This window comes from Ictalurus punctatus, chromosome 5, assembly GCF_001660625.3.
Source record: "Ictalurus punctatus breed USDA103 chromosome 5, Coco_2.0, whole genome shotgun sequence".
Lineage (NCBI taxonomy): Eukaryota > Metazoa > Chordata > Actinopteri > Siluriformes > Ictaluridae > Ictalurus > Ictalurus punctatus.
In genome coordinates this window covers 4,964,682-4,990,451 of record NC_030420.2, presented here as the reverse complement: position 1 = coordinate 4,990,451, position 25,770 = coordinate 4,964,682, and the positions used below count along the sequence as shown (strand labels likewise).

The 25,770-nt window shown below is 39.2% G+C and overlaps 3 protein-coding genes across 6 annotated transcripts; 1 reads left to right on the top strand and 2 right to left on the bottom strand.

Annotated features, from left to right (window-relative positions):
• Nucleotides 1–1,160: 1,160 nt before the first annotated feature.
• Nucleotides 1,161–6,586, bottom strand: timm17b (translocase of inner mitochondrial membrane 17 homolog B (yeast)). The gene is made up of 6 exons (XM_017468242.3): nt 6,428–6,586; nt 5,776–5,875; nt 5,629–5,692; nt 4,648–4,776; nt 4,326–4,436; nt 1,161–1,690 (listed from the first exon to the last, which is right to left on the bottom strand). Exons 1-6 carry the CDS (start codon nt 6,451–6,453, stop codon nt 1,602–1,604), a joined length of 519 nt encoding a protein of 172 aa, XP_017323731.1. The 5' UTR covers nt 6,454–6,586; the 3' UTR covers nt 1,161–1,601.
• Nucleotides 6,587–7,122: 536 nt separating this feature from the next.
• On the top strand, nt 7,123–12,431 carry pqbp1 (polyglutamine binding protein 1). 2 transcript variants are annotated; one of them, XM_017468241.3, is made up of 7 exons: nt 7,123–7,224; nt 7,427–7,493; nt 7,599–7,707; nt 10,654–10,754; nt 11,199–11,408; nt 11,540–11,603; nt 11,692–12,431. In XM_017468241.3, the coding sequence occupies exons 2-7, from the start codon at nt 7,427–7,429 to the stop codon at nt 11,861–11,863; spliced, it is 723 nt and encodes a 240-aa protein (XP_017323730.1). In that variant the 5' UTR covers nt 7,123–7,224; the 3' UTR covers nt 11,864–12,431. The 2 variants fall into 2 exon arrangements, with proteins under 2 accessions (XP_017323730.1, XP_017323729.1); XM_017468240.3 differs by having other exon boundaries at nt 7,596–7,707.
• On the bottom strand, nt 11,992–23,244 carry gpkow (G patch domain and KOW motifs). Of its 3 annotated transcripts, none has more exons than XM_017468238.3 (11): nt 23,043–23,244; nt 22,358–22,524; nt 21,658–21,830; nt 20,507–20,613; nt 17,478–17,685; nt 16,633–16,765; nt 16,023–16,245; nt 15,491–15,608; nt 15,303–15,372; nt 15,107–15,192; nt 11,992–13,721 (listed from the first exon to the last, which is right to left on the bottom strand). In XM_017468238.3, exons 1-11 carry the CDS (start codon nt 23,222–23,224, stop codon nt 13,599–13,601), a joined length of 1,590 nt encoding a protein of 529 aa, XP_017323727.1. In that variant the 5' UTR covers nt 23,225–23,244; the 3' UTR covers nt 11,992–13,598. The 3 variants fall into 3 exon arrangements, with proteins under 3 accessions (XP_017323727.1, XP_017323728.1, XP_053536091.1); XM_017468239.3 differs by having other exon boundaries at nt 21,691–21,830; XM_053680116.1 differs by lacking the exons at nt 11,992–13,721; nt 15,107–15,192; nt 15,303–15,372; nt 15,491–15,608 and adding an exon at nt 15,626–15,902.
• Between the last annotated feature and the right edge of the window lie 2,526 nt (nt 23,245–25,770).

Here is a 25,770-nt window from a genome sequence, read left to right as displayed (position 1 = left end):
CGGCCTTGTTACTAACACATCACTTCCGTTATAATAAACGACAGAAGTTACACTGCAAGCGCACAAGTACAGCATATAATGACAATAAATTCAATTAAACTAAACCCTTTAAGCAACTTGCACCAGTTTCCTCAACACCTTGAACACAGTGGAGCATTTTGGATATAAACATAAGATTGTGCACATGCATCACCGTCGTGCTTCAGTGCTACACAAACGCCGCTTTATAAAGTTTGATGTTCTTCAGGGTGTTTAATATAAAATGCTCCCCTGCCTTAAAGGACTTGGGTCGCACACTTTCTTCCTCAGCCACTCGACGAGTACGCCTCTGTCTGATGGTGACTGAGGTCATGTTGGGAATAAAAGGTAACGTTAACATAAACAATAAATTGAAGAAAGTCATTGGTGACTCTGATGTCATGCGCCACTGACTAGGAAGCGGCTTATACTTCCGGTTAGTAAAAAACTAATGTGTTCCATTTGAGACGATACTACCCGTCTAAAATTCATACACTAGACCAGAGGTTCTCAACCTTTTGTGAGCTCTGGACATATAACAATCCACAAGGACCCCCTCATTCCACAACAGTTATAGTATATATATTTAAACAGTCATTTCTATATATGTTACTTTAATTTATTAACATTGAACATTAATAATATTAACATTGGACATTTAAAATTCGTCAGCTCAGTTAACGTGATATTTGTAAATGCACACGAATAACCAAATCTCATTTGAATATGTTTTTATCCATTTAACAAAAAATACATTATATTATTTAAACATTTTAAAAACTTTCCTAAGGATCCCCTGCAATTACACCACTGACCACTCTGCACTTGATGGCAGAGTACATAGTGCATAGTGTAAGTGACCAGTACATCATTTGGGACACAACTTTAGTATTTATTCTCCAAAGCGTGTCTTCGGAACGGAGGTAGCGTAATGAGTAAATGTACCGCGCGCAGACCAACTAATCGATAATGAGATTCGTTGACAACGATTTTCATAATTGATTATTGTCGATTTTAACGATTAGTTGTTGCAGCTCATCTGATAAAGCAAACTCATCTCATAAAGCAAGCAAGAAAAACAGTAAAAATATGCAAAGTGGGAGGAATCACTTTTGATGTAATAGAAATCATTTGCAACTATCAATGTTTGACAATTTATTTCAATTTGTTTCAGTACAAACAATTCATATTTTCAAAGTGAGAATTACTCAACTATTTTAAATGCTAAGTTTTGAATAAAATACTTAAGGTGGCTGTGCATGTACTGCACATACAAACAAATAATACAATGTGATCTCATACCTAAACAATGATTGTAATGTTGAACCGGTTTCAAATATGTGATTGTGTAATAATAATAATGATTATTATTATTATTATTATTATTATTATGTAACTTCCCTGTTCACATTACAAAAACTAAATTGGATATGACAAAATGACCCTGAGTGATTACCGTACATACTGTCTTCAGGCAGGAAAAAAAAATCTGCCATAGCTCTAATGGAAACCTCAAACTGTAAAGCTTTTTCTTCTTCCTTCCCAGTCTGTAGTGTCACAGTCAAAATGGCAAAACAGCAGCTCTATTGAAACTGTCCGTAATCGCGACTCTCCTGCCCCCGGTCTCTGTCTTTCGGAGGAAGCTGACTAGGATCCTCAAGAAATGGACTCGCTGAAATGAGGAGGGGGAAAAAAAGTGTAAAGCAAGTTCTAATAACGCATAAGAATAAAAAATGCAGCTGAAGTGATGATAAAGATGATGAGATCTTGATAGACATAATCCTATGTTCTTACACATACGCTCACCGACCACTTCATTAGGAACACATGTACACATGCTCATTCAGGCAGTTATCCATTCAATCGTGTGGCAGAAGCACAACGCAGATACAGTGCATCTGGAAAGTATTCACAGCTATTCACCTTTTCCACAGTTTGTTATGTTACAGCCTTATTCCAAAATGGATTAAATTCATTATTTTCCTCAAAATTCTACAAACAATACTCCATAATGACAATGTGAAAGAAGTTTGTTTGTAAAAAATCTTTGCAAATTTATTAAAAATGAAAAACAAAAAAGCACACGTACATAAGTATTCACAGATTTTGCCATGACACTCAAAATTGAGCTCAGGTACATCCTGTTTCCACTGATCATCCTTGAGATGTTTCTACAACTTGATTGGAGTCCACCTGTGATAAATTCAGCTGATTGGAGATGATTTGGACATGATTTGGAAAGGCACACACCTGTCTATATACGGTCCCACAGTTAACAATGCATGTCAGAGCACAAACCAAGCCATGAAGTCCAAGGAACTGTCTGTAGACCTCCGAGACAGGATTGTATCGAGGCACAGATCTGGGGAAGGGTACAGAAACATTTCTGCAGCATTGAAGGTCCCAACGAGCACAGTGGCCTCCATCATACGTAAATGGAAGAAGTTTGGAACCACCAGGACTCTTCCTAGAGCTGGCCGGCCGGCCAAACTGAGCGATCAGGGGAGAAGGGCCTTAGTCAGGGAGGTGACCAAAAACCCGATGGTCACTCTGACAGAGCTTCAGCATGTCTCTATGGAGAGAGGAGAACCTTCCAGAAGAACAACCATCTCTGCAGCAGTCCACCAATCAGACCTGTATATGGTGGAGTGGCCAGACAGAAGCCACAGCCCACCTGGAGTTTGCCAAAAGGCACCTGAAGGACTCTCAGACCATGAGAAACAAAATTCTCTGGTCGGATGAAACAAAGATTGAACTCTTTGGCGTGAATGGCCAAATGTCCTGCCTAGAGGAAACCAGGCACCAGTCATCACCTGACCAATACCATCCCTACAGTGAAGCATGGTGGTGGCAGCATCACGCTATGGGGATGTTTTTCAGCGGCAGGAACTGGAAGACTAGTCAGGATCGAGGGAAAGATGAATGCAGCAATGTACAGAGACATCCTTGATGAAAACCTGCTCCAGAGAGCTCTGGACCTCAGACTGGGGCGAAGGTTCATCTTCCAACAGGACAACGACCCTAAGCACACAGCCAAGATAACAAAGGAGTGGCTACAGGACAACTCTGTGAATGTCCTTGAGTGTCCCAGCCAGAGCCCAGACTTGAACCCAATTAAACATCTCTTGAGAGCTCTGAAAATGACTGTGCACCGACGCTCCCCATCCAACCTGACGGAGCTCGAGAGGTCCTGCAAAGAAGAATGGGAGAAACTGCCCAAAAATAGGTGTGCCAAGCTTGTAGCATTATACTCAAAAAGACTTGAGGCTATAATTGGTGCCAAAGGTGCTTCAACAAAGTAATGAGCAAAGGCTGTGAATACTTATGTACATATGCTTTTTTTGTTTTTTATTTTTAATAAATTTGCAAAGATTTCAAACAAACTTCTTTCATGTTGTCATTATGGAGTATTGTTTGTATAATTTTGAGGAAAATAATGAATTGAATCCATTTTGGAATAAGGCTGTAACATAACAAAATGTGGAAAAAGTGAAGCGCTGTGAATGCTTTCCGGATACACTGTACAGATCAAGAGCTTCAGTCAATGTTCAAGAATGGGGGGAAAATGTGGTGTTAGTGACTGAAACTGGCGATCTTTCTCTCATCTTTAACTGTGCCCACTGTAGCCTCAGATTCCTGTTCTTGGCTGACAGGAGTGAAACCTGATATGGTCTGCTGCTGTTGTAGCCCATCCACTGCAAAGTTCAATATAATGTGCTTTCTGAGATGCTTTTCAGCTCACCATTGTTGTAAAGGGTGGTTATCTGAGTTACCATCGTCTTCCTTTCGGTCTCAAACCAGTCTGGCCATTCTCCTCTGACCTCTCGCAACAACAAGGCGTTTCTGCCTACAGAACTGCTGCTCACTGCATGTTTTTGTTTATCACACCAAACTCAGGACGCTATTTGTGTGGGAAAATCCCAGGCGATCAGCAGTTTCTGAAATACTCAAACGAATCCGTCTCGCACCAACAACCACGCCAAGTCACTGTGAGCACATTTTTTCCCCATTATGATGTTTGATGTGAACATTAACTTAAGTACGGGTCTTATATCTGCATGATTTTATGGACTGTGTTGCTGATTGCACAATCGCATGCATGTGCAGGTCTACAGGTGTTCCTAATATAGTGATCGGACAGTGTATAATCTTGATTCTGACATAAGGTTGGTACTCAAACTAAAGTATAAATATCAAGGTTTATCCCTTTACTTACAACAAGCTCCTTTCACGGAGACCAACAATTATCTTAACATGGAAACCTCTCAAAAATATACAAATGTTGTATCCATTGGTGTGGTACTCACGGTTCTGGAACTGTTGTGCAGTGTATCTAGTGAGTAAAATGCCGACGCCCTCGATCAGGGCCAGCAGAACCCCTCCCATCATGGCAGAGCCAACCATAGCCAAGGGTCCACCTGGTAAAGCATATAAATATGATAAAACTTATGACAGGAGTGGGTGTTATCAGGAAAAAAAAAAATCATATCATGATAATCATACACCATCAAACCTAGAAAGCTAATATAAAAAGTTTTATAGTTTTTATGGAAACCTTTGCAAATCCATGAGGTTTGGATAACTTCATTTCAGAGTGGAACTGAGAAAGGCTTTAAATTGATCACTCACTGCGTGCAGCCAGTATGGCTCCTGTCATGGCGCCGCTGGTGATGGAGTTCCACGGGTCCTCTTTCCCCCTGAGCCGCACCAGGCCGCAGTCTATGGTGGAGAAGAGACCCCCCCACACTGCAAAACTACCTGTGAGACACATCACAAGGTCCTGATGAACTGGTACTTAGTATTTCAGAGGTTTCTCGAATTGACATGGTTAGCTAGCATGCAGATTATTTACCTAAAAGTGTCTAATAATTTGCATAACAGCTATGAGATTGTTTCAAGTAGGTGAATATAAATAAAGAATAATAACTGGCGGTGTGTCCAAAAAAAAAAAAAAAAAATCAATGCCATTTCAATATACAAACTTTTTTTGTAATCTTGCTTTTTCAAGTGCAGAGCTACTTAATCTCAGAAAACTACATTTTGAGGGTCAGTCCATCTCGAGTGGTCCAATAATTGTAAGTTGGTTGCTTGACTGTTTTAATTTTTTCGAGTGATTACCTGTATTGGCATTGCAAAACCACCTGTTTTGTTCATTTTATTTCACTTGTTTTAACTACGATGGCCATCTTTGTGTCATGGCACACGACGACAGCACACATTAAAGTGTCTTATTCCTTACACACTGTGCGCTTCCAGTTTATCCGTCAGTATGTCAGTTTGTCGATTGTCTGTATGCCGATTGTCAGTATGTATCATGAGGAGAGTACGCTGCTTATGTTTATAAGGAAATAAGGTAAAAAGTACAATAAATCTTTCCCACGAAAAAAAAGTTCTCATTTGTGTAACCCCAACCCCTGCCAGCTCTTATTTATTAATAGTAACATGATCACTAAGGGAACAGGTGATACAATACTGGAATCCAGGTCAAATATTGTCTGTGTACTTTCTTTAAACCACACCACTGTTCCAGGAGGAGAACAGAACAGACGGGACAGTATAATAAAGACAGATAACGGACTGGAAAGTGGGACAAAAAAAAGAAAAGCTCACCTCCAATCTGTGGAGCTCTGATGCGCACAGCATTGACGCTGCCTTTCAGTCGATGTCGTACACCCTGAGAAACAGACGTTGTCATTTCTAATCAAGAATAAATGAGAGGAATACGCTTCTTTTTACGGTTTAGTTTCTGAAACTCACCACGGGTGCATTTCGGAAGCCTTTGACGGACTGAAAAATCCCACCACCGATGGCTCCCATTGTGAACGCTCCCCCGCAGTCATCTACTATTCTCCATGGACTAAACACACACATAGAGAGCATGCACACATGTACTACAGGTTGCAATTCTGCATTTCTTAGGTTGATAGGTCCACTAGATATTACAGCATTCATAGCACAGCAGTGACACAAATATATCTGTGTTGATAGGATATAAGTATATCAGGTACAGCAGCACTATTGAGATTTGAAACACTTCTATTTCACTGCTATGAAACTGTACAGATGAGCTACAATGAGTAATTATACTAATAACGTCCACTGTATGGTAGCTTGAACTGATAAAATGGCCAGTGAGTATACTATATTATTAGCAAGCAATAAAGTTGTTAAATGCTAAGTACACAGATGAGAAGACATCAAGGCCACCAACTGGTAATGAAACACGACCCTGCAATGTTTATTACTGTTAGATAACCAATTGTAGCACAGTGTGTACTCAAACACTAACACCTAATGAGAGTTTAAGAAAAAAAAAAGAGTAACCCATTCTATTTATTTTTTCATTTTCCCTTCCAACGAAAAGTCCATCTAATAGATAAATAAAGACGGCGTGTATCTTATACTATACCAAGGTTCACGGACGTATTCCTCCATGATAAACTACCGACGGTAAACATTGCTGTGACGCAATATTTTAGCGACGGTTGGTTGTTCGGACTGGAATGAAGTTGGTTTGAAGTTCGATATTCGCGGATATGCGGAAATTAAGGGACCGTCTCTAAAGTTAAAAACGACATTGTTAAACACGTTTCTAACTTCAGTAGTATTTGAAGGGAATGACTTACAGTCATATAAGTCATAGGGTACACTTTTTTGTATGTAGTACACTAAATAGGGTACACTGTATTGGGGTCACTGTATAGTATGTAGTGCACTAAATAGGGTACACTGTTTAGTATGTAGTGCACTAAATAGGGTACACTGTTTAGTATGTAGTGCACTAAATAGGGTACACTGTTTAGTATGTAGTGCACTAAATAAGGTACACTGTTTAGTGAGTAGTGCACTAAATAAGGTACACTGTTTAGTATGTAGTGCATTAAATAGGGTACACTGTTTTGGGGGTTTCTTGTATGTAGTACACAATCTATGTAGTAGACTGATATAGTGAGTAGGGAGCGGATTAGGAATTAGCGTTTAGTGTTTAAACGCCAATTAGCAGATTTAATTTTTTATATATGGGTTTTCTAAATTCTATGCGAGTTATATTTAATATAAATATCCAGAATAAAGGAAATGATGAACAATAATAAAAATGCAGTCGCAAAAACACAAAAGGGGGCGGGGTGTGACGTCAATTTTCTGCGTCCAGCGAGGTATTTCTTTTTCAGTTGAATTAGACGTTAGGAGCGTCTAATTATAAAGGTACCTTGAACGATATTTTCATTTGTTGTTGTTTTTTTTAACGATGCATAATACGATGAAGCTGTTATAGTGTTTTTAAAAACTCTATTTCTTATATACTGCGGATATAAATATATAATAAGTCATATAGCGGTAACATTATGCTAGCTAAGCTAACAACACAGCGTGTGTGAAATGTCTCACTGCTGTATTTCCTCCCCAGATGCCTCTGCCACCAGCTCTCCTGGCTCGTCTGGCCAAGAGAGGAATCGTGAAACAGTCAGACCAAGGTAAGATCTTTACTTGCATTATTCTGACACATGACGATCAGACCTCCAGTTTTCTCCCACTACTGTCTGACTGGATGTGTGTCTGTTTCTTTCAACTGCAAGAAGCTGAAGAGGAAATCATTGCTGAGGACTATGATGACAACAATGTAGACTATGAAGCCACAAGGCTTGAAAATCTACCCATTAACTGGTACAAAGTGTTTGACCCAAATTGGTAAGTACTTCAAGGTGTATGTAATCCATAAGGTTCAAGAAGTGATTCATTTTCTATAACAGCAGCTCAAAGTGGAGTTCCAGCTGTAATTCGAACCACATATTAATGCGCTTATTATCTAGAGTCTCCTCTGAAACTATTGGAACGGCAAGGCCAATGTGCTATGTCGTTTAACACGTCTACATATAAATACCAGGTTATAAAAAGCTGAAATTCTAAACTCTCTTCTCATATTCATCTTTTGATCTCAAACACAAATGAATTGGCCTTGCTGTTCCAATAGTTTCGGAAGGGATTGTATACCGTAAGTGAGAACAGGAATGAGCTTGTTTCACGGATGTTCCGTAGCGTTCAGCATAATAAGTGTGTGCTGAGAAAAAGAACTATCATGGAGGTAAAAGGAAATGTTCAACTGATTTGGTGTGGATTCCTGCTCTTGAACACTGCACTGATGAATTTCCTTTGACTGTAGTTAGTGTATTTGTGTAATGTCTGCTGGGTGTTGTAGTGTCAGGACAGTGATACGCAAAAAAACGTTCCGATAAATTAGGCTAAAACGCTAAAGGTGAGAAATGCAACACTGCCACAGCATTATTGCTGGAATGTCTGTGAAACATTCACAAAGGTCAGTTTCGTGAGAGAAAGTTAACAAGCAGAAATGTATTATCGGTGTAGTTTTGACACTACTTTCCCGTATTTCGCTTGACAAGCCTTAAAATACAAAAGGATGGGCTCTCATTTAGATTCCTAGCTGATTTTTGCCCAGGTGGAACATTTTACCTGATTTTATTTGCATATACAGTGCTGTGAAAAAGTATCTGACGACTTCTCTTTTTGTGTACATCTCGTACTAAATTGTTTCAGAAATTAAAACAAAATCTAAAATCAAAGGCAACCTGAATAAACACAAAATACAGTTTTTAAATGATAACGTTATTTACAGAAGCAAAAAAGTTATCCAATACCAACTGGGCCTGTGTGAAAATGTATTTGCCCCCGTAGTTACTAATTCCCCAAATCTATGAAACTGCATTCATAATGGGGTTCAGCTGGACTAGACACAACCAGGCCTGATTACTGCAAACCCTGTTCAATCAAATCAACACGTAAATAGAACTTTTTCAACAGCATGAAGCTGGTTAAAAGGTCTTACCCAGTAACACACTATGCCAAAGTTCAAAGAAATTCCAGAAATGATGAGGAAGAAGTTAATTGAAATGCACCAGTCTGGGAAGGGTTACAGAGGTATTTCAAAGGCTCTGGGACTCAAAGGAACCACAATGAAAGACGTTATCTCCAAATGGAAAAACTTGGCTCAGAAGTGGCAGATCTTCCAAAATTTCTCCAACAGCACAGCAACGACTCATCCGGGAAGTCACAAAAGAGCCAAGGACAACATCAAAGGACCTACTGGCCTCGCTTGCATCAGTAAAGGTCACTGTTCATGACCCCACTATCAGAAAGACACTGGGCAAAAATGGCATCCATGGAAGAGTGGCGAGGTGAAAACCACTGCTAACCCAGAAGAACATTAAGGCTCATTTGAATTTTGCCAAAATGCACCTTGATCTTTAAAACTTTTGGGAGAATGTTCTGTGGATTGATGAGTCAAAAGTGGAACTGTTTGGAAGACAGGAGTCTCATTACATCTGGTGTAAATCAAACACCGAATTCCACAAAAAGAAAATCATACGCTACCTACGGTCAAGCATGGTGGTGGAAGTGTGATGGTGTGGGGAAGCTTTGCTGCTTCAAGGCCTGGGCAACCTGCATTAATTGAGGGAAACATGAATTCTGCTCTCTACCAGAAAATCCTAAAGGAGAATGGCCGGTCTTCAGTCCGTGAGTTGAAACTCAAGAAACTTAACTGGATTATGCAGCAAGACAATGATCCAAAGCATAGGAGTAGGTCCTAATCCTAGAAGTAAGTGAAAGACTGATCTCCAGTTATCGGAAGCATTTGGTTGGTGATGGGTATCGGATAACTTCTTTTTCTGCTTCAATAAAATAAATAAATAAATAACTGTATCGTGTGTTTTATGTTGTATTTCGTTTGAAAATCTAAAACTATTTAGTATGAGATATATGCAAAAACTGAAGAAATCAGGATGGGAGCAAATACCTTTTCACAGCACCGTACACTCACTGTCCACTTCAATAGGAACACTTGTATACCTGCACATATATGCAGTAACCTAATCAGCCAGCAGCACACTGTGCATAAAATCATGCAGATACAGGTCAAGAGCTTCAGTTAACGTTCACATCGAACAACAGGATTGGGGGGGGGGATTGTGATCTCTGTGACTTGAACCGTGGAATGAATGTTTGTGCCAGATGTACTTCAGAAACCACTGATGATCTGGCAGTTTCACCCACCACAGTCTGTAGAGTTTACACAGAATGGTGCGAAAAGGAAAAAAAAACATCCAGTGAGCGACAGTTCTGTGGGTGGAAACGCCTTGTTGATAAGCGGAAAATGGCCAGATTGGTTCGAGCTGCCAGGAAGGATATATAGTAACTTATGTTGTCTTTAATTTATTGATTCATTTTCATATGGTTCATTTACATGTGATTCATTTTCATGAGATTCATATTCATGTGATTCATATTCAAGTGATTGTATGTATCACTTGACTATAGTAACTTATGTAATCACTTTTTACAACCGTGGTGAGCAGAAAAGCATCTCCCAACACACAAAACATCACACCTGTAGGTAGATGGGCTACAACAGCAGAAAACCACATCACGTTCCATTCCTGTCAGCCAAGAACAGGAATCTGAGGCTATCATGGGCACCGACAAAGTCACCTGGTCATTTTTCCGACTCCATGGCGTGGCATGATTCTCGTAGCTTTACTTCATGCTCAGTTCTTCTTTCATAGAATTCTGCTTTGTACAGCTGTATCCGTTGACACAAAATTCCTTTGTGTTTTGCTTTAGTGGACTTCCGTACTACTGGAACGTAGAGACAGACATGGTGTCCTGGCTGTCCCCCAACGACCCCACCGCAGTCATCACTAAAGCATCGAAGAAGCAGAGAGGTAAAGAATCGAAGGGAGATGTTTCTCTCACTACCGGTCTTTGCATTGCCGATCCTGCGATATGCAAATGAGCTCTGATGAAATTTAATATTTTTTTTGCTACAATAATGAACGCAAGTCAATTTTTAATAACTTCACATCAGGGCAATGTGAACACCAGCGGGATTTTAACATATTGCAAAGCATATCGCATAACCACATTATCATACACTATTAAAGTCTGTTCTTCAAACATCAAAGTAACGAGCTGCTAAAATTAGACTCGGCTCTGTCGTGTTTCTCAACTGGATGTCTATTACAGTACAAAGCTTCGGATGAGACAGACCTGAGAGACGAAGTGTTTGCAGATATTTTCCTTAACACTACGGAAGTGCTGCGGTCAGACGGCGCTCAAACGATCAGAGCTCTGGTTGAAACGTTCCATTTGTTTTCTTCTGCTCTCAGTGGAGATCGCAGACGACAGAGCGGACGGTCACCACGAGAAACCCGACAGAGAGCACGATCGCGACAAAGAGCGAGAGCGGGACCGTGATCGGGATGACGGGAGGGACCTGGGAAGAGAGCGAGATAGGGATAGGGATCGGGACCGAGACCGAGACCGGGACAGACGGATGAGAAGAGAGGACAGCGGCCCGTACAGCAAATCCAAGAGAGGTAAAATGACTTTTTAATCAGTTCCAGTAGAGCAAATAAAATCATACAAACCGGTCCTTAATAACTTTTACTCAGTGGTAGACCTGCTAGAAAAACTTTTCTTTTAACTTCTAATACGTTTCTTTACCCAGGGGGAAGCCGCAAGCAGGAAGAGTTGGATCCTATGGATCCCAGTGCCTACTCAGATGCCCCAAGGTGACCACCAAATTCATTCAGTCTAATTAACACTGTCCATTTAAAATATATTAAAGGTGCTGATAAACCATCGTGTGTGTGTATTCAGGGGCTTGTGGTCCACCGGGTTGCCCAAGCGTAACGAGGCTAAGACGGGAGCAGACACGACGGCGGCAGGACCCCTGTTCCAGCAGAGGCCGTACCCCAGTCCCGGAGCCGTGCTTAGAGCCAACGCTGAACACACCAGACGTCTAGAGGAAGAGGATGATGATGATGACTAAGTAGGAGGAAAGCATCTACAGAGCCTTTATAACAACCTGGAGAATAATAAACACGAACAGCCTTTAAACAGTACACACAGCTATCCGGAAAATGATTCACGTCAGTCATATCTTTCCCTAACAGTTGCCCCCTCTTCATTTCATAACATCGCCAATCCTGTCAGGAACGGATATGGATCAGTGTCATGGTGTTGAAATTTGACACATCCTATGGTTTCCTTTGACAAATTTTAGACACCATCTCGTCACGTGTTCACGCCTCAGACTCGAACAACTGTCAGAAATCTAGTCTGCATTAAAGGCTTTTTTTAAATGGGTTTTCATCCTGCCTCTGTATCCCGGTGCCACAGTTTGAATGGCAACTCTTCACATGTCGGTTCAGTGTGTTTTGTAAATCTCACTATGTATTATACATTTTGTAGAAAGGCAGAATTGCAGAGCCTCTTTTAACAGTTGGATGATCTTCCATTTATTGATGTTTAATGGAAATGTTAAATTTCTTGGCTTGTTAAATCAGTTGTTTTTTTTGTTTTGTTTTAAATATTAATAATAAAAAAAATAACACTGGGGTTTATTCAAAAGACCTTTTGTGCATGATGTACTAAGAACAATATAACAACTGAAATCCTGATAATGAGAAATTGCAGAATAATATATAAATAATTACCTTAAAAATCTGAATGGAGGCATCATAGACCATCATGCCAAAATTCAGGTGTTAAAACTGTATGCGTTGTACCAAGCGAGGCATTCCACTTCTCAGTTTATCATTGTGCAAAAAAAAAAAAAAAAACTCCCCAAAATGATACAAATTGCAAAAATGCACTCACTCACTTGGCACTTTTAATAGGAACACCTAAGTACCTGCCCGTTTATTAAATTTTCCGATCAGCCAATCACGTTGCAGCAGTGCAATACATAAAAGCATGCAGATACAGGTCAAGCGCTTTGGTTAATTTTCACATCGAACATCAGAATGGGGGAAAAAAAACTATGACCTCAGCGCGTTTGAGTATTTTCCGAACAGCTGATGTCCTGGGATTTTCACACACACGAGTCTCGAGCGTTTGCGCAGAATGGTGTAGGGGTGAAAAACATCCAATGAGCAGCAACTCTGAGTGGAAACCCTTCAAGCTTTCGGGAAGGCTACAGCAACTCTTTACAACCGTGGTGAGCGGAAAAGCATCTCAATACACAGGACCATGAGGTGGATGGGAGACAACAGCAGAAGACCACATTGGGTTTCACTCCTGTCAGCCAAATACCTGAATCCGAGGCTACAGTGGGGACAGACTCGCCCAGACCGAGGATTTGACAGCACATGATTGGTTGATTTAGATAATTACACGAATGAGCATTGGAACAGGTGTTCCTATTAAAGTGTCTGGTATATTGAGATGTATTTTATCACTCTTAAATATAGTACACTTTTATTATAAAAAGACATCTAACATGGCAGTGATTATGGCACATGTACAAAAATCTCATATCTACTACAAACAGTCTGTTTTCAACATGTTGACAAGGTGAGAGATGTTTCCGGCGGTCTCTCCAGCCACCAGGATGCAGCTTTAAGAACATTAAGCAATAAGTGAAATCCCAGACTCATGGAGGGGGCAACAGTGTTCATATGATCCATGCGAAGGAGCATGTCTGAGTGAATAAATCTAGTTTTGGACAGTCTAGTCGTCTCCGGCGCGAGTGGAGGCGGTCGTCTTGGTCTCTGAGGCGCTTGTCAGCGTTCTCCCACGTAATGGCAGAGGGAATCGTAGTCCAGAGTGAAGATCTTCTCCTCGTAGCGCTCCAGCTGCACCATGGCCCTACATTTCTCCTTATCACGCTTTAGAATGCGGCCTACCTGCGCACGCACACACAAAACCGCATTATTTTTTACTCACACCTAAATATATTCCTAATTCTTACAGCAACATTTGCTGATGTACACCAACGTGTTGACATGCATCCTTAATTTTATTAATTACTCTTTAAGACTAACTGAAAACTACTTCAGTAGTAATTTTATACCTGATTTGCAGTGATGATTCATTGAAGGCCATCAAAGTGTGTCTAATTTCAGGTTTTTAAAATGTAAAAATAAATATTTTTTTTGTGACGTAATAAATGATACTTTTCGATTATTTTATAGTAAACTGAGAAAGCTCATACAGTGTGCTGGGTGTCTGTGGGGTCCTTTTGTCTAATTTTTATGAATTAAATTAAGTTAAAAAAAAAAATACTAAAATGTTATTTATACAACACCTTTCAAACACTTAAAATGGAGCCTATGTTTAAAAGTGTGACTGGGGGGGGGGGGGACGGAAAAATACAACAACCCAGAAATAAAAAAAAAAAAATCTAAAAGTAACCAAAAATCTAATATGAAATAGGCAAGTGATGGTAAGAAGCATTCCCTCCAAGATTTTGCGATCGCAGAAATGAATGCGAAATCAGGCAAACCGGAGTAATATCCCGAGGAACTTGCAAACTTTCACAATTACTGCAGATTTCGATTTCGCGTGGCCCTCTTCGATTCAGGTGCGTCGAACGTGAGTCACAGCTAAAAGGTTTCGTTTACCAACAAACATCACTGTGCAAGACAATTCTGTGCGATTGCAATTTTGCCAATTCAAAAAAATACAACAACAAAAAAAACAAAAAGCATAAAAAATCTCTGCAAGTCGCATCACCAATTCCGAAGGAAGAAGAAAAGAAAGAAAAAAAGCGCCACTGCAAAAATCGCGCAAATAAATAAATAAATAAATCCGTGAAATCCTGTACGGATTGAGGAATGAAATAAATAATAGCAGTCACAAAAATAAGAAAATAAATATTAAGTGTATAGAAATAGAATAATAATAATAACGTAACGTTACGATAAAAGTAAAGCAAATAAGAAAAGCGAGTTAAAAGCTAAAGTGAACAAATCTTTTAGCTGTTTTGTGTTTTATTTGTTTTGAAATCGGTCTTAAACTTTTTTTTATTTTATTTTTTAGACTTTTTAGGCTACTATTAATCTAGTGTCATTTCATTTTTATCTAGCTCTAACTCATTTTTGAGAAAACAAAACAAGTCAATGTTTGAAAATATGCCAGTGAACATATGTAGGAAAGTCTACACAAAAGTGTGTTTAAAAATTCTGTGACTCTACTGATGGTCAAAACGTATGACTCACAGACAGAAGTGTCAGGCATGACCATACGATGCTGCATGGTAACCAGTTACAGTGTTTGTGTATATGTATACCTGTCCTCGGTGTTCTCCCAGCACCACCATAATGGAGTCTGCGTCACCTTTGGGCACGATGGTCTCGAGCATCGTCTGTTTGACATCTGACAGACAAAACGAGATCAAACGGCTCAAATACGCATCGCTGGATCGGGTCGCTCCTTTACGTCCAATCGTAAAAATGATTCGTATCGAACGAAACGTAGCGTCTTACCGTCCAGCAGTCGTCCTTCGTCTGTACGACAGACGCAGACGTGCGACGCGATGACGTCCTCGATTCTCATCTGAACACAACAGACAAGAGTGCAGAGACTTCATGATGCTGTATTATTAGTGCGAGGTGCAGCGGTTTTGCTAAAGTAGGAATTAGCAGCATATGTAGCAGGAGGACTGAAGAGCTACCTTAGAGTTGTAGTATTTGCCTCCTTTAAAGGTTTTATCTATGAAGCGCACACGGAGGTCTCTCTGGAGCCAGGCAGGCGGAGACGAGCGAGGCTCCTTCATCGGAGGAGGTTTCTCTCTGAAATCATGAGAGAGAGAGGAAAAAAAAAAATCAATTACATATTCTTTATATAATCGGTCCCTCCGGGATTTTGCGATCGCAGAAATGAACGCAAAATCAAGGAAGTGCCGCAATATTTGGAGGAGCTTGCAGGTTTTCCGCAGGTCTGGGCCGAGACGTGTCGTGTGACGTCATCACAATGCGCATTCACTCTTCGGTTCACGTGCATCAAACACGAGTACAGCTAAAAGGTCTCGTTTACCAACAAACGTCAGCGTGAAAGACTGCGATTTCACCAATTCAAGTAGTTTTCTGGAAAAAAAAAAACTTCTGCGAAAACCCTGTATGGACTGATAATTTAAAAAAGAAATAAAACAGTAGAAGCTTTTCATGCTCACATTCTGTTCATTTTCGCTCCCCAGGTGACGTTACCTGTCCGTATCCGTTTCCCTCTGCTTCCTCTTCCTCTGGTCACGCTCTCGCTCGTTCTCTCGTTCCTTCTCTCTCTCCGAGTGCCGATCTCTCCGCCGCTCGTCTTTCCCGTCCGGCTTCTCTTCTCCTCTCTGCTGGTTGCGCGCTCCATCTTTCTCTCTGTCTCTTTCCTTTTCCCGTTCTTTCTCCTTCTCTTTCTCTTTGTGGGCTTTGCTGAGGCGACCTGGCAAACAGAAAACAAAACGAGCGTCGTTATCGTCATTTTTCTTTATCAGCAATCCCAAACATACATCTATGTGACCTCACAGACCGCCTCACGATATCGTGAAATACAAAATGATGTGATATTGTTTGGGATGTACACATTCAGAACGCTCAGCACACTCTCAGTGTGCTAAATGCCAGTTAAAACCACTTCTGCACTTGGCAGTACAACATGACCTTGTCTATTCAAAACCTCTATAATACATTGAACAAAATACGCCCAAAGGGAGAAAGAGAGAGGGAGAGAGAGAGAGAGAGAGAGAGAGAGAGAGAAAGCGAGCGAGAGACTCTTTAATTAAAGCTTGGTTTAGAACACTGTTGGTGTTGACTCATGGTGGAGACTCACTGAGGTCTTTGCTGTATTTGTCGTATTCTTTGCGAGGCACCAGACGTAGTGAGTGCTGGCTGATGGTTACCGATTTTCCACCGATGGCAAGTTTCACCATGACTCTGGCATTGTCTGTGTCTACCCCCTCTATCTGAGAGAGGAAGAGAAATAGAGAGAGAGAGAGAGAGAGAGAGAGAGAGAGAGAGAGAGAGAGAGAGAGAGAGAGGGGGGATTTATCGAAAGAAAGCCTTAGGTACGTTTACAGAATGGATCCACATGCTGAATTAGATTAGCATGTAATCATCTGCTGAAACACCCGGATATCATATAAATGTTCGCCAAACGGTAAGTAAAAGATTTGGATCAAATAGGATTTCTGAGTTAATATAGACATTTACACCTGTAGGAAACATTACACACTGACTGACTATTCGAAAACAAGCCAAAAATGTATGAAAATGAATTGAAGTCAGTCTAACTGTATCGTTACTTAATTTTCATTTATGTGAGCAAAATGACGGGCTTAGTGATTAGCACATTTGCTTCACACCTCCAGGGTTGAGGGTTCGATAGCTGGCTCCGGCCTGGAGTTTGCATGTTTTCCCTGTGCTTCGGAGGTTTCCTCCTTGTTCGCCGGTTTCCTCCCACAATCCAGAGATGTGCGTTGTAGACTGATTGGCATTTCCAAATTGTCTCTACTCTCTCTGTCTGTGTGTGTGTGTGTGTGTGTGTGTGTGTGTGTGTGTGTGTGTGTCCTGTGATGAGTTGGTACCCCATCCAGGGTGTCCCGAGTTCCTGTGTAGGATAAGCGGTACAGAAATTGGATGGATGGATGCATGGATGTAAGCAAAAGTCAATCTCACCTTCCCATAGAGGTCTTTATGAGCCCCGGTCTGGACCAGTACACACCCTCCAGGCCCAAGCACTAAGCCCTCATCATCTTTGTCCCTCTGTTCTCCGGGTTTCGGGGGTCTTCGGGGCCCAGAGGGTTGCAGGTCCTTGATGGCAGAGCGATCAGCTCCCAGACCCAGGCCTTTAGGTCTCAACTGGTGTTCTATAGGTTTCACATCTCTGTGAGCGTGTGTGTGTGTGTGAGAGAGAGAGAGAGAGAGAGAGAGAGAGAGAGAGAATACATTTTCATCAAAATTAAGTAAAAAATGCAGAAGGCTATTAAAAAAAAAAAAACAACCCTTTTATCTAGCCTTACTACCATTTAAGAACGCATTTGAATATTGAATCTGATTGGTCAAAATTTTCGACATCTGCAGTCCTGACAATATGGCCGGCTGTAATCCAAATCACAGGTTTATATTACTGCACTTGTTGTAATACATCATAATCTCCATCGCAACAACTTGTTTACGTGTATGCCGGACACTCCTGTTACCTAACAAAGAAAATAACGAGCAATATTAGGAACTAACTTGCCTCCCTGATGACATTAAATGTAACTATAAACGGTTAAAAAAGCATGACATATTGCCTGTTATAAATAAATAGAGAAATTGTAATCACCGTGGCATAAGGGCAATGAAACTCTTCGGTGACATGGAGTTACAGGAAAAACAACTTTCTACTTCCCACGTCCCCGTTGTGGATTATTTTCCCCAAAACACGATGCCTCGCCACCCTCTATTCCTTACTAAACGTGTGACTGAAAAGGCTGTTTTCTGCCGACTGAAAGTGCCATAAATTGTTTTGTTACCACTTCATGATAATCAAGATCACTTTCGCTCTTATTGTTCAGCTCTGTGAGGAAGTCTGGCACACTGTTCCATGCAAACCCATTTATTACAGTTATAGAAGCGGGAATGCTTTATTTTATAACAACATTAGGAGGAACGTGTACACAAATATGTATACTGTATACAAGAACAGCTCAGAGAGCATCAAACAGATCAGCTGCCAAAAAAGCCCTCTGTTCATCGTGTTTGGATGGAGGACAGATGGCAGGTTTTAAGAGCGTCACATTAAAATAAATAAATAAATACATACATTTTAAAAGCCATGGAGTCACAGCCTCGGGCATTTTAATCCTGCCAGTGTGCTAATATACCGCGACAGACTCTCCCGCTCTTAATCCCTCCTTACTGTGTGATAAAAGTCATTACGAATAAAGCAACAACATACTACGACCAGGCGTTTCTAATACAAACTGGTGTTCTATAGGTTTGACTTAAGTGATAAATCCTCACGGGGCTAAAACCTCAAAACCTGCAGCTCATTTATAGCAAAAGCACCGTTCATCTGATATGACTTCACATGGGAAACCTTCTAAGTATATTTGAGTGAGTAAAAAGTATTTTACTATTTTAAAAAAATACTTATATATGTTAGTAATTAGAGATGCACCGATGTAAAGGCTATGTTTCCCGCTAAAGTTTAAAAACATCCGATGATCAAGGCCGATTGTATCCTGTCAATCAAAAGAGGGTGGGGGGAAACATCGATTTCATGCTGTGTGTAAAGAAGATATCTCTTGTATCGAATGACAACAAAACTGCAGTTTGTAATCTCTGCACTGATCAAAGTTTTACACCGGACGCTGCAGCAGTGAAGCGGGAGTTACGGCGTCGAGTCTAAATTGTCATGTAACTCTAAACGATTAAAAAGCACGGCGTGACATTTATTAATAACGACTTCGGATGCATCACACCATTCCATCATGGATTATTCTCCTATTATCTATTTATTCCTCACATAATGTGTAATGTGAAATACAACATTGTTTTCCGTTGGATGAAAATGACTAAGTGCAATGAAATGATTTTATTATGTTTGTTACATATATACGGACGAAAAGCTTACTAGTCACTTCTCTTTTTTTGGACCGAGGTTCAGGTCAGACGAAACGAATCAGAGCGCATGAAACGTTTCATTTGCAATGCGGTCTAGTAGTGTATGGCCAGCGACAGCTAATAAAAACTGACCGCACAAAATCAATGAGTAGCTAAGCAAGAATATCAGACAAGATAAAGTGGGCTGTGATAGTAAAATAACCAAGGATGGGATGGAGTGATGTGGCCTGACGCCAAGAGACAGCACATCCTCGTATACCACAGCAACACCACGGAATTTAATTGGTGCCAAAAGTACTGAACGTAACTTTTCAACAAACAAACAAAAACATACAATGAGAAGGAAGAAAAACACTGAAACTGAAAACAATGAACTCAGTGGCAAAGATTTAACAAGGTCTTCAAACAAATAAACAGCATTCTTGGTGAACAGTTTTCTAAGTTTCCTTTTCGTTAATCGTGGTTTATGAATGCGCTGCCAGAGTTTTCAGTTGCGATTTACTCTCAAATTTAATTCGACACATTGATAACTAAGTTGGGCGGTACCTGCCGATAACCGGTTAATCAACCGATAGGTTTTCTTTTTAATTGTTTAATTGAAAATGATCACTCAGAGTAAAATACTGCTGAACATTATTACAAAAATAAACAGCACTGACTGTACTTTTTAAATGAAATAAATATATATATATACATATTTATGTATTTTAACTATTAATAAATATTAAAGTAAATAAAATATATCCATCCAAACTGTATGAAAAAAAGTAACATTCTAAATAACAAATAAAACATCCAAGACATCCCAAAAAAAACAAAACAAAACAAAAAAACACTTCAAATAACACAACAAAATTGGTCAGCGATAGTTTTTCTTTCGCCTCTAGAGGCCGCTCTCGTGCTGTATAATGACGGCAGACCGTTCTCAGCCGTTCTGCAACGGACGCAGCCGATAGCTCCAGTAATGTAATCAGTTATCGGCAAAACCGATCGCTCGGTCGCCCTCTAATATGGTGTATGCACTGACCGTGTAGAAGTGTCTGAAATCAAATGGAGAGAAATCTAAAATCAGGTGGAGAGAGATGATATCTTACTGTTTGAATGTGCGGCCGATGCCCTCTCCCTGCCTCCAGCCCATTCCTTTCAGCATGGCGAGTCCATACGCCTCCACCGGAACCTGCTCGTAATCGGCCTCTGTGGACTAATATGGAGAAAGCTGTTCAACACACACACACTCATTCTGATTCTGCAGATTAATATTCAAAAGCATTCACACCAGTCAAGTCCCCTAAGCCCCTTCACACACCCAGTTCTAAACATACGCTTACACGTATACAGACACACCTCAAGCAGCCTAAGAGGTGATAATTAGCTGCTTTTCGACATGCCTTTCACCGCCTTTCATTTAACACACAAGTACAAATCTAACGCTGCTGCACTCTCCACCTGGCACAAAGAGACTGGGGGAAATGCGAGGGACAGGCTGAGTGAGAATGAGACAGAAAGAAATATGTAAACATTTTAATTCACTCATTTCATTAACCTTTTTCCTCCCTCACACACCTATACGCCCGCACGTACCCACGCCAGTCATGCGGACCTGATAAACCCCGTGCTGACACAGCCGTATGCAGGTGACTGGATTTGACCAGAGAGAGCCGGAATCGAGGCGAAAGAAAAAAACATATCAGGTAGACGCATAAGGGGTTACTGTATTCCCTCCCATCCAAAACTGGTACGTCAGCTTTTCATTTGCGGCATTTTTTTTCTTCCTCCCTCATAAATGGGTTTCAGACTAGGGCTGCAACAACTAATCGATAATAATCGATAATTAAACTAATCGAGAGCGAATGTCATTATGGATTAGTTGAGTCTGTGACATCACTGTAGATATCCCCCCTCCCCCAACGATCCAGGTTGTCCAAAACATGACACTGTTTTACATTAAGCGCTTCAAACAAACTCGTAAGTGTATTAACGTGGCTTGTCGTGTCAGACGCGTTGACAGATGTGTGTGCTGTTTAATGTGTTCCGGACATGTTTTCTTCAACGCAGGAATGACATTTTTACCTTTATATCCATCTTATTATTATTTTTTAGAAATTTTATATGGAAGAAAATCCATATAAAATTTTCACAGTTCTGCTATCGGTGTGAAGTCGTGACGTTCTCTATACTCCCTGGTTCTAAACTCTTTTTTTCACTTCCATCATCCTTAAAAACTACTGATCTTTTTGGGTTTTACCGCTTGTATGTACTCCTGCCGGTCCTGACTCACCGACTCGGGCCGGAGGTCCACTTTGATTTGTTCTCCGTCCTCGAAGCCCTGCGGCACGTGGTTCTGCATGAGCAGCGGGATGGCCAGGTTCGGGTCGCACTGTGGGCCATTTTTCCATTCCTCCTGCTGCTTCTGAGACTCTGAGAGCGGAGAAGAGCAAAATTGAGGAGACATTCAAGCAAGAATATGACATTTACTTCTGATGTGCTATAGTTGTTTATATATATATATATATATATATATAAATAAAAAACAAACAAACAAAGAGCAACATTTTGATGTCTTGTTTGTCAGGCCGGTATGATTTGCTAGTCCCATAGACCAGCAAGAACATCTCAGTAGGAAATACTTATGTTCAATCCAAGTATTACAGCCAGAAAAAGCAATACATTTCTAAAATCAACACCACACCAACCTTAAAAACATCATCCCTAAATACATTGCATTTCCCCTTTTATTACCTGGTTTCTATTTATTAGTTATTACAGCATTTAACAGATGATTTATTTATATGGTGATTATTAAAGAACAGCCCTGTTGTCTAAGTACAGCAATTCATAGCCATAAAAACGAATCGTGATTTAGCTCCAAGTCTAGGTTTACACAAACTGACACATTAAAGCTCACTTGTAATCTGGAGCATGGAGTAAAAGGCATGAAAATACACCTTCAATAAGCTCTTTAATGGCCTGAGACTCCACAGAGTCCTGCTGCTTGGATGGAGAGGATGGAGCTTCTTTCCCATCCTCCTGCTTCACCCCTTCGTGTCTGTACCAGCGATTCTTCTGGATCAGAGGAATGATGAGCTCTTTAGGTTTCTCTACCGGCTTGGTGCTGCGTGTAGGAGAGAATGGCACATTTTTGGAAATTTTAGGCTCACTAAGCATGTACGACAGCTGCAGGAAAACATTGTGGAAAAAGTATAATGGACCTGTATGAAGTCCTTGAGAATAAGTCAAGTCTTATTCTCACACGAACGATGTTGAAGATATATATAGTTAATAAATATGACATAATGCTTTGATACTCATCAGAGCACGCCAATGTCATGGAAATCTTGACTGAAGTCGTACTTTATGTTAAATCTACGACTCGAGTACTACATGATTAGACATTATTGCTGTAATTTATGTATTTTCCCAATACTGTGTATCAGATATATAAGAGCATGTCAAGACGGGCTAGCAAAAGACCTGACACATTAATAAACCAGTTTTATTCTACAGAGTAGTTGAAAAAAACTGTATATGTGCCACATTAAATGTTCTATAAAATAAGTAAACAAACGTAAATAAGTCAACCACCGAGCTACACGTAACAGCTAGCTTAGTTAGCTCGTAGCATTAGCTTACCTTTTTAGTTCCTTCCCCTCGACTCCAGTTAAAAAATCTCGCTCTTCTGCTGTCTCAGTTTTGGTTTTATTGATCTTTTTGGTAAAACCGAAAGAAATTAGACCGGGCTTTATTTCCTCATCTGCTTTCTTTAATGGTTCTTTATTATCGCCTCGGTTTTGTTGCGGCTCCGGCGACGCCATGTTTGGTGCTTATTAGAGTTAGTCGCAATACTGATGGGTAATGTAGTTTTATTGCAGGTTAGTTTGCGTCTAGTAACATGAGGATACAATACATTTCCCAGAATGCACCTGAAATGTGCACCACAAGTGCATGAGTGAACGCTACTATCACGTCATATGAGAAAAACGAGTGCAAAATATTTTATTATAGATAAATATATATATATATATATATATATATATATATATATATATATATATATATATATATATTTATATATATATATATATATATAAATATATATATATATATATCTATATATATATATCTATATATATATATATATATATATATATATATCTATATATATATATATATATATATATATATATATATATAGATAAATATATATATATATATATATATATATATATATATATATAAAATGCTTCTTTCTAAAATTAAAATATTAAATATGATTTCTTCTGAAATTTCGACGACACAACCTTATTCTTCTTCATACTTTAACATACTGTATTTTGAGAGGAAGAAAATGTCATTCACATTTTTGCATTAAATACATATTTGGCTTAGAATTGAAGAACTGCTACATACTGGAAGCCGGTAGGACCTTTTGGGGAGAAAAACCAAACACAAACTGGATCAAATGAAATGTATGTATATTTATTTTCACTGCAGTCAACCAAGATTTCAATATATACATTAACCTGCCCTTCCTTATCTCTGGTGAATGACATGCTTAAAAAATACTACTTAATAACTCAGAATATTCATTTGTTAATTACCAGATAGTAACCTAAATGTGATCTTTTTTTTCAAAGTAAATTAGTGTAGATTTAAGATAAATTGATCAATTTAGATTTGTATCTGATAGTCAACATAAAACCCAGGGACTAAGGTTTTTAAATCCAAGACATGTGTAATAATCAGGGAAACAGAATAGCTGGTATCTTTCACTGTCAGGAAATGTAGCATTATACACAATAAGTCCTGCTGACCATGATATATGAAGGACAACCTATTTTTATAGGAAAATGTATGGAAGATAAGTTGGCCTTCACTGGCCATCTATAGGGAATTGCACTACCTTGTGTTTGTACAGGCCTACAAGGCTGTACTGAGAAAACTGCCTTTTTATTACACATTTTGATTGCAGTAGATACATACATATTTATATATATGTTAACATATTTTGTTTAGGGGTAGATATGACATTTTGTTTAGGGATAGATTTGACATTTTGTTTAGGGGTAGATTTGACATTTTGTTTAGGGGTAGATTTAACATATTTTGCTTAGAGGTAGATTTGACATTTTGTTTAGAGGTAGATTTTACATTTTGTTTAGGGGTAGATTTGACATATTTTGTTTAGGGGTAGATATGACATTTTGTTTACGGGTAGATTTGACATATTTTGTTTAGGGGTAGATTTAACATATTTTGTTTAGGGGTAGATTTAACATATTTTGTTTAGGGGTAGATTTGACATATTTTGTTTAGGGGTAGATTTAACATATTTTGTTTAGGGGTAGATTTGACATTTTGTTTAGGGGTAGATTTGACATATTTTGTTTAGGGGTAGATTTGACATTTTGTTTAAGTGTAGATTTAACATATTTTGTTTAGAGGTAGATTTGACATTTTGATTAGGGGTAGATTTGACATTTTGTTTAAGTGTAGATTTAACATATTTTGTTTAGGGGTAGATTTGACATTTTGTTTAATTGTAGATTTAACATATTTTGTTTAGAGGTAGATTTGACATTTTGTATAGGGGTAGATTTGACATTTTGTTTAGGGGTAGATTTGACATTTTGTTTTTACTGGTAGATTTGACAAATTTTGGTTAGGATTATATTTGACATATTTTGTTTAAGGGGTAAATTTTGACATATTTTGTTTAAGGGGTAGATTTTGACATATTTTGTTTAAGGGGTAGATTTTGACATATTTTGTTTAAAGGGTAAATTTTGACATATTTTGTTTAAGGGGTAGATTTTGACATATTTTGTTGAGGAGCCTATTATTTGGGAAAATGTTACAAAACTGCAACTATGAGGTTTTCTTTTAAGCTTAAGCAATCTTACCACAGCGATTTTAACAAAGCTTAAAGAGTGTGCGATATCAATTACTTTGTAACCTACAAAATTACTTTATTAACAACAACCCGAACAAACAGAAACAGAAAACTAACTTTATGTTCAGAATTGCACTGGGAATTCTCTTAGCAGCCCAGATGGAAGAAGATAAGTGTTTTAAAGATTTGTCACAGTTTTGCAGCTGAGGGTTAAACAGGATGCTTTGTTTTAAACATCATGTTTCTTTGTGCTTTATTTGCTGTGGTATTATGCCATATTGCTGTTGTTTTGAGATATATTTTTTAATTAAATTTTTTACACATGTTCCATAATATTAAGCTAATTCTGAAGTTCAAAATTCAGAAAGCATTTCCCAAAGCTCAATCGAAGAATAATTAAATATGGACTTAAAGAAAGTGTGAAAAAGTTCAATGACTGCCTACTTTAATTATATATATATATATATA

What these genes read in the sequence shown, in the direction of transcription:
- timm17b (XM_017468242.3), bottom strand. Translation starts at nt 6,453, where the DNA reads ATGGAGGAATACGTCCGTGAACCTTG. An exon ending in GAATACGTCCGTGAACCTTG is followed by an intron (nt 5,876 to 6,427) that starts GTATAGTATAAG and finishes GTGTGTGTTTAG; the next exon opens with TCCATGGAGAATAGTAGATG. An exon ending in CAGAGCTCCACAGATTGGAG is followed by an intron (nt 4,777 to 5,628) that starts GTGAGCTTTTCT and finishes TGTGTCTCACAG; the next exon opens with GTAGTTTTGCAGTGTGGGGG.
- pqbp1 (XM_017468240.3), top strand. Translation starts at nt 7,427, where the DNA reads ATGCCTCTGCCACCAGCTCTCCTGGCTCGTCTGGCCAAGAGAGGAATC. An exon ending in CGTGAAACAGTCAGACCAAG is followed by an intron (nt 7,494 to 7,595) that starts GTAAGATCTTTA and finishes TTCAACTGCAAG; the next exon opens with AAGCTGAAGAGGAAATCATT. An exon ending in AGCATCGAAGAAGCAGAGAG is followed by an intron (nt 10,755 to 11,198) that starts GTAAAGAATCGA and finishes TTCTGCTCTCAG; the next exon opens with TGGAGATCGCAGACGACAGA.
- gpkow (XM_017468238.3), bottom strand. Translation starts at nt 23,224, where the DNA reads ATGGCGTCGCCGGAGCCGCAACAAAACCGAGGCGATAATAAAGAACCA. An exon ending in ATAAAGACCTCTATGGGAAG is followed by an intron (nt 16,766 to 17,477) that starts GTGAGATTGACT and finishes TTCCTCTCTCAG; the next exon opens with ATAGAGGGGGTAGACACAGA. An exon ending in GCAAATACTACAACTCTAAG is followed by an intron (nt 15,373 to 15,490) that starts GTAGCTCTTCAG and finishes TGTTGTGTTCAG; the next exon opens with ATGAGAATCGAGGACGTCAT.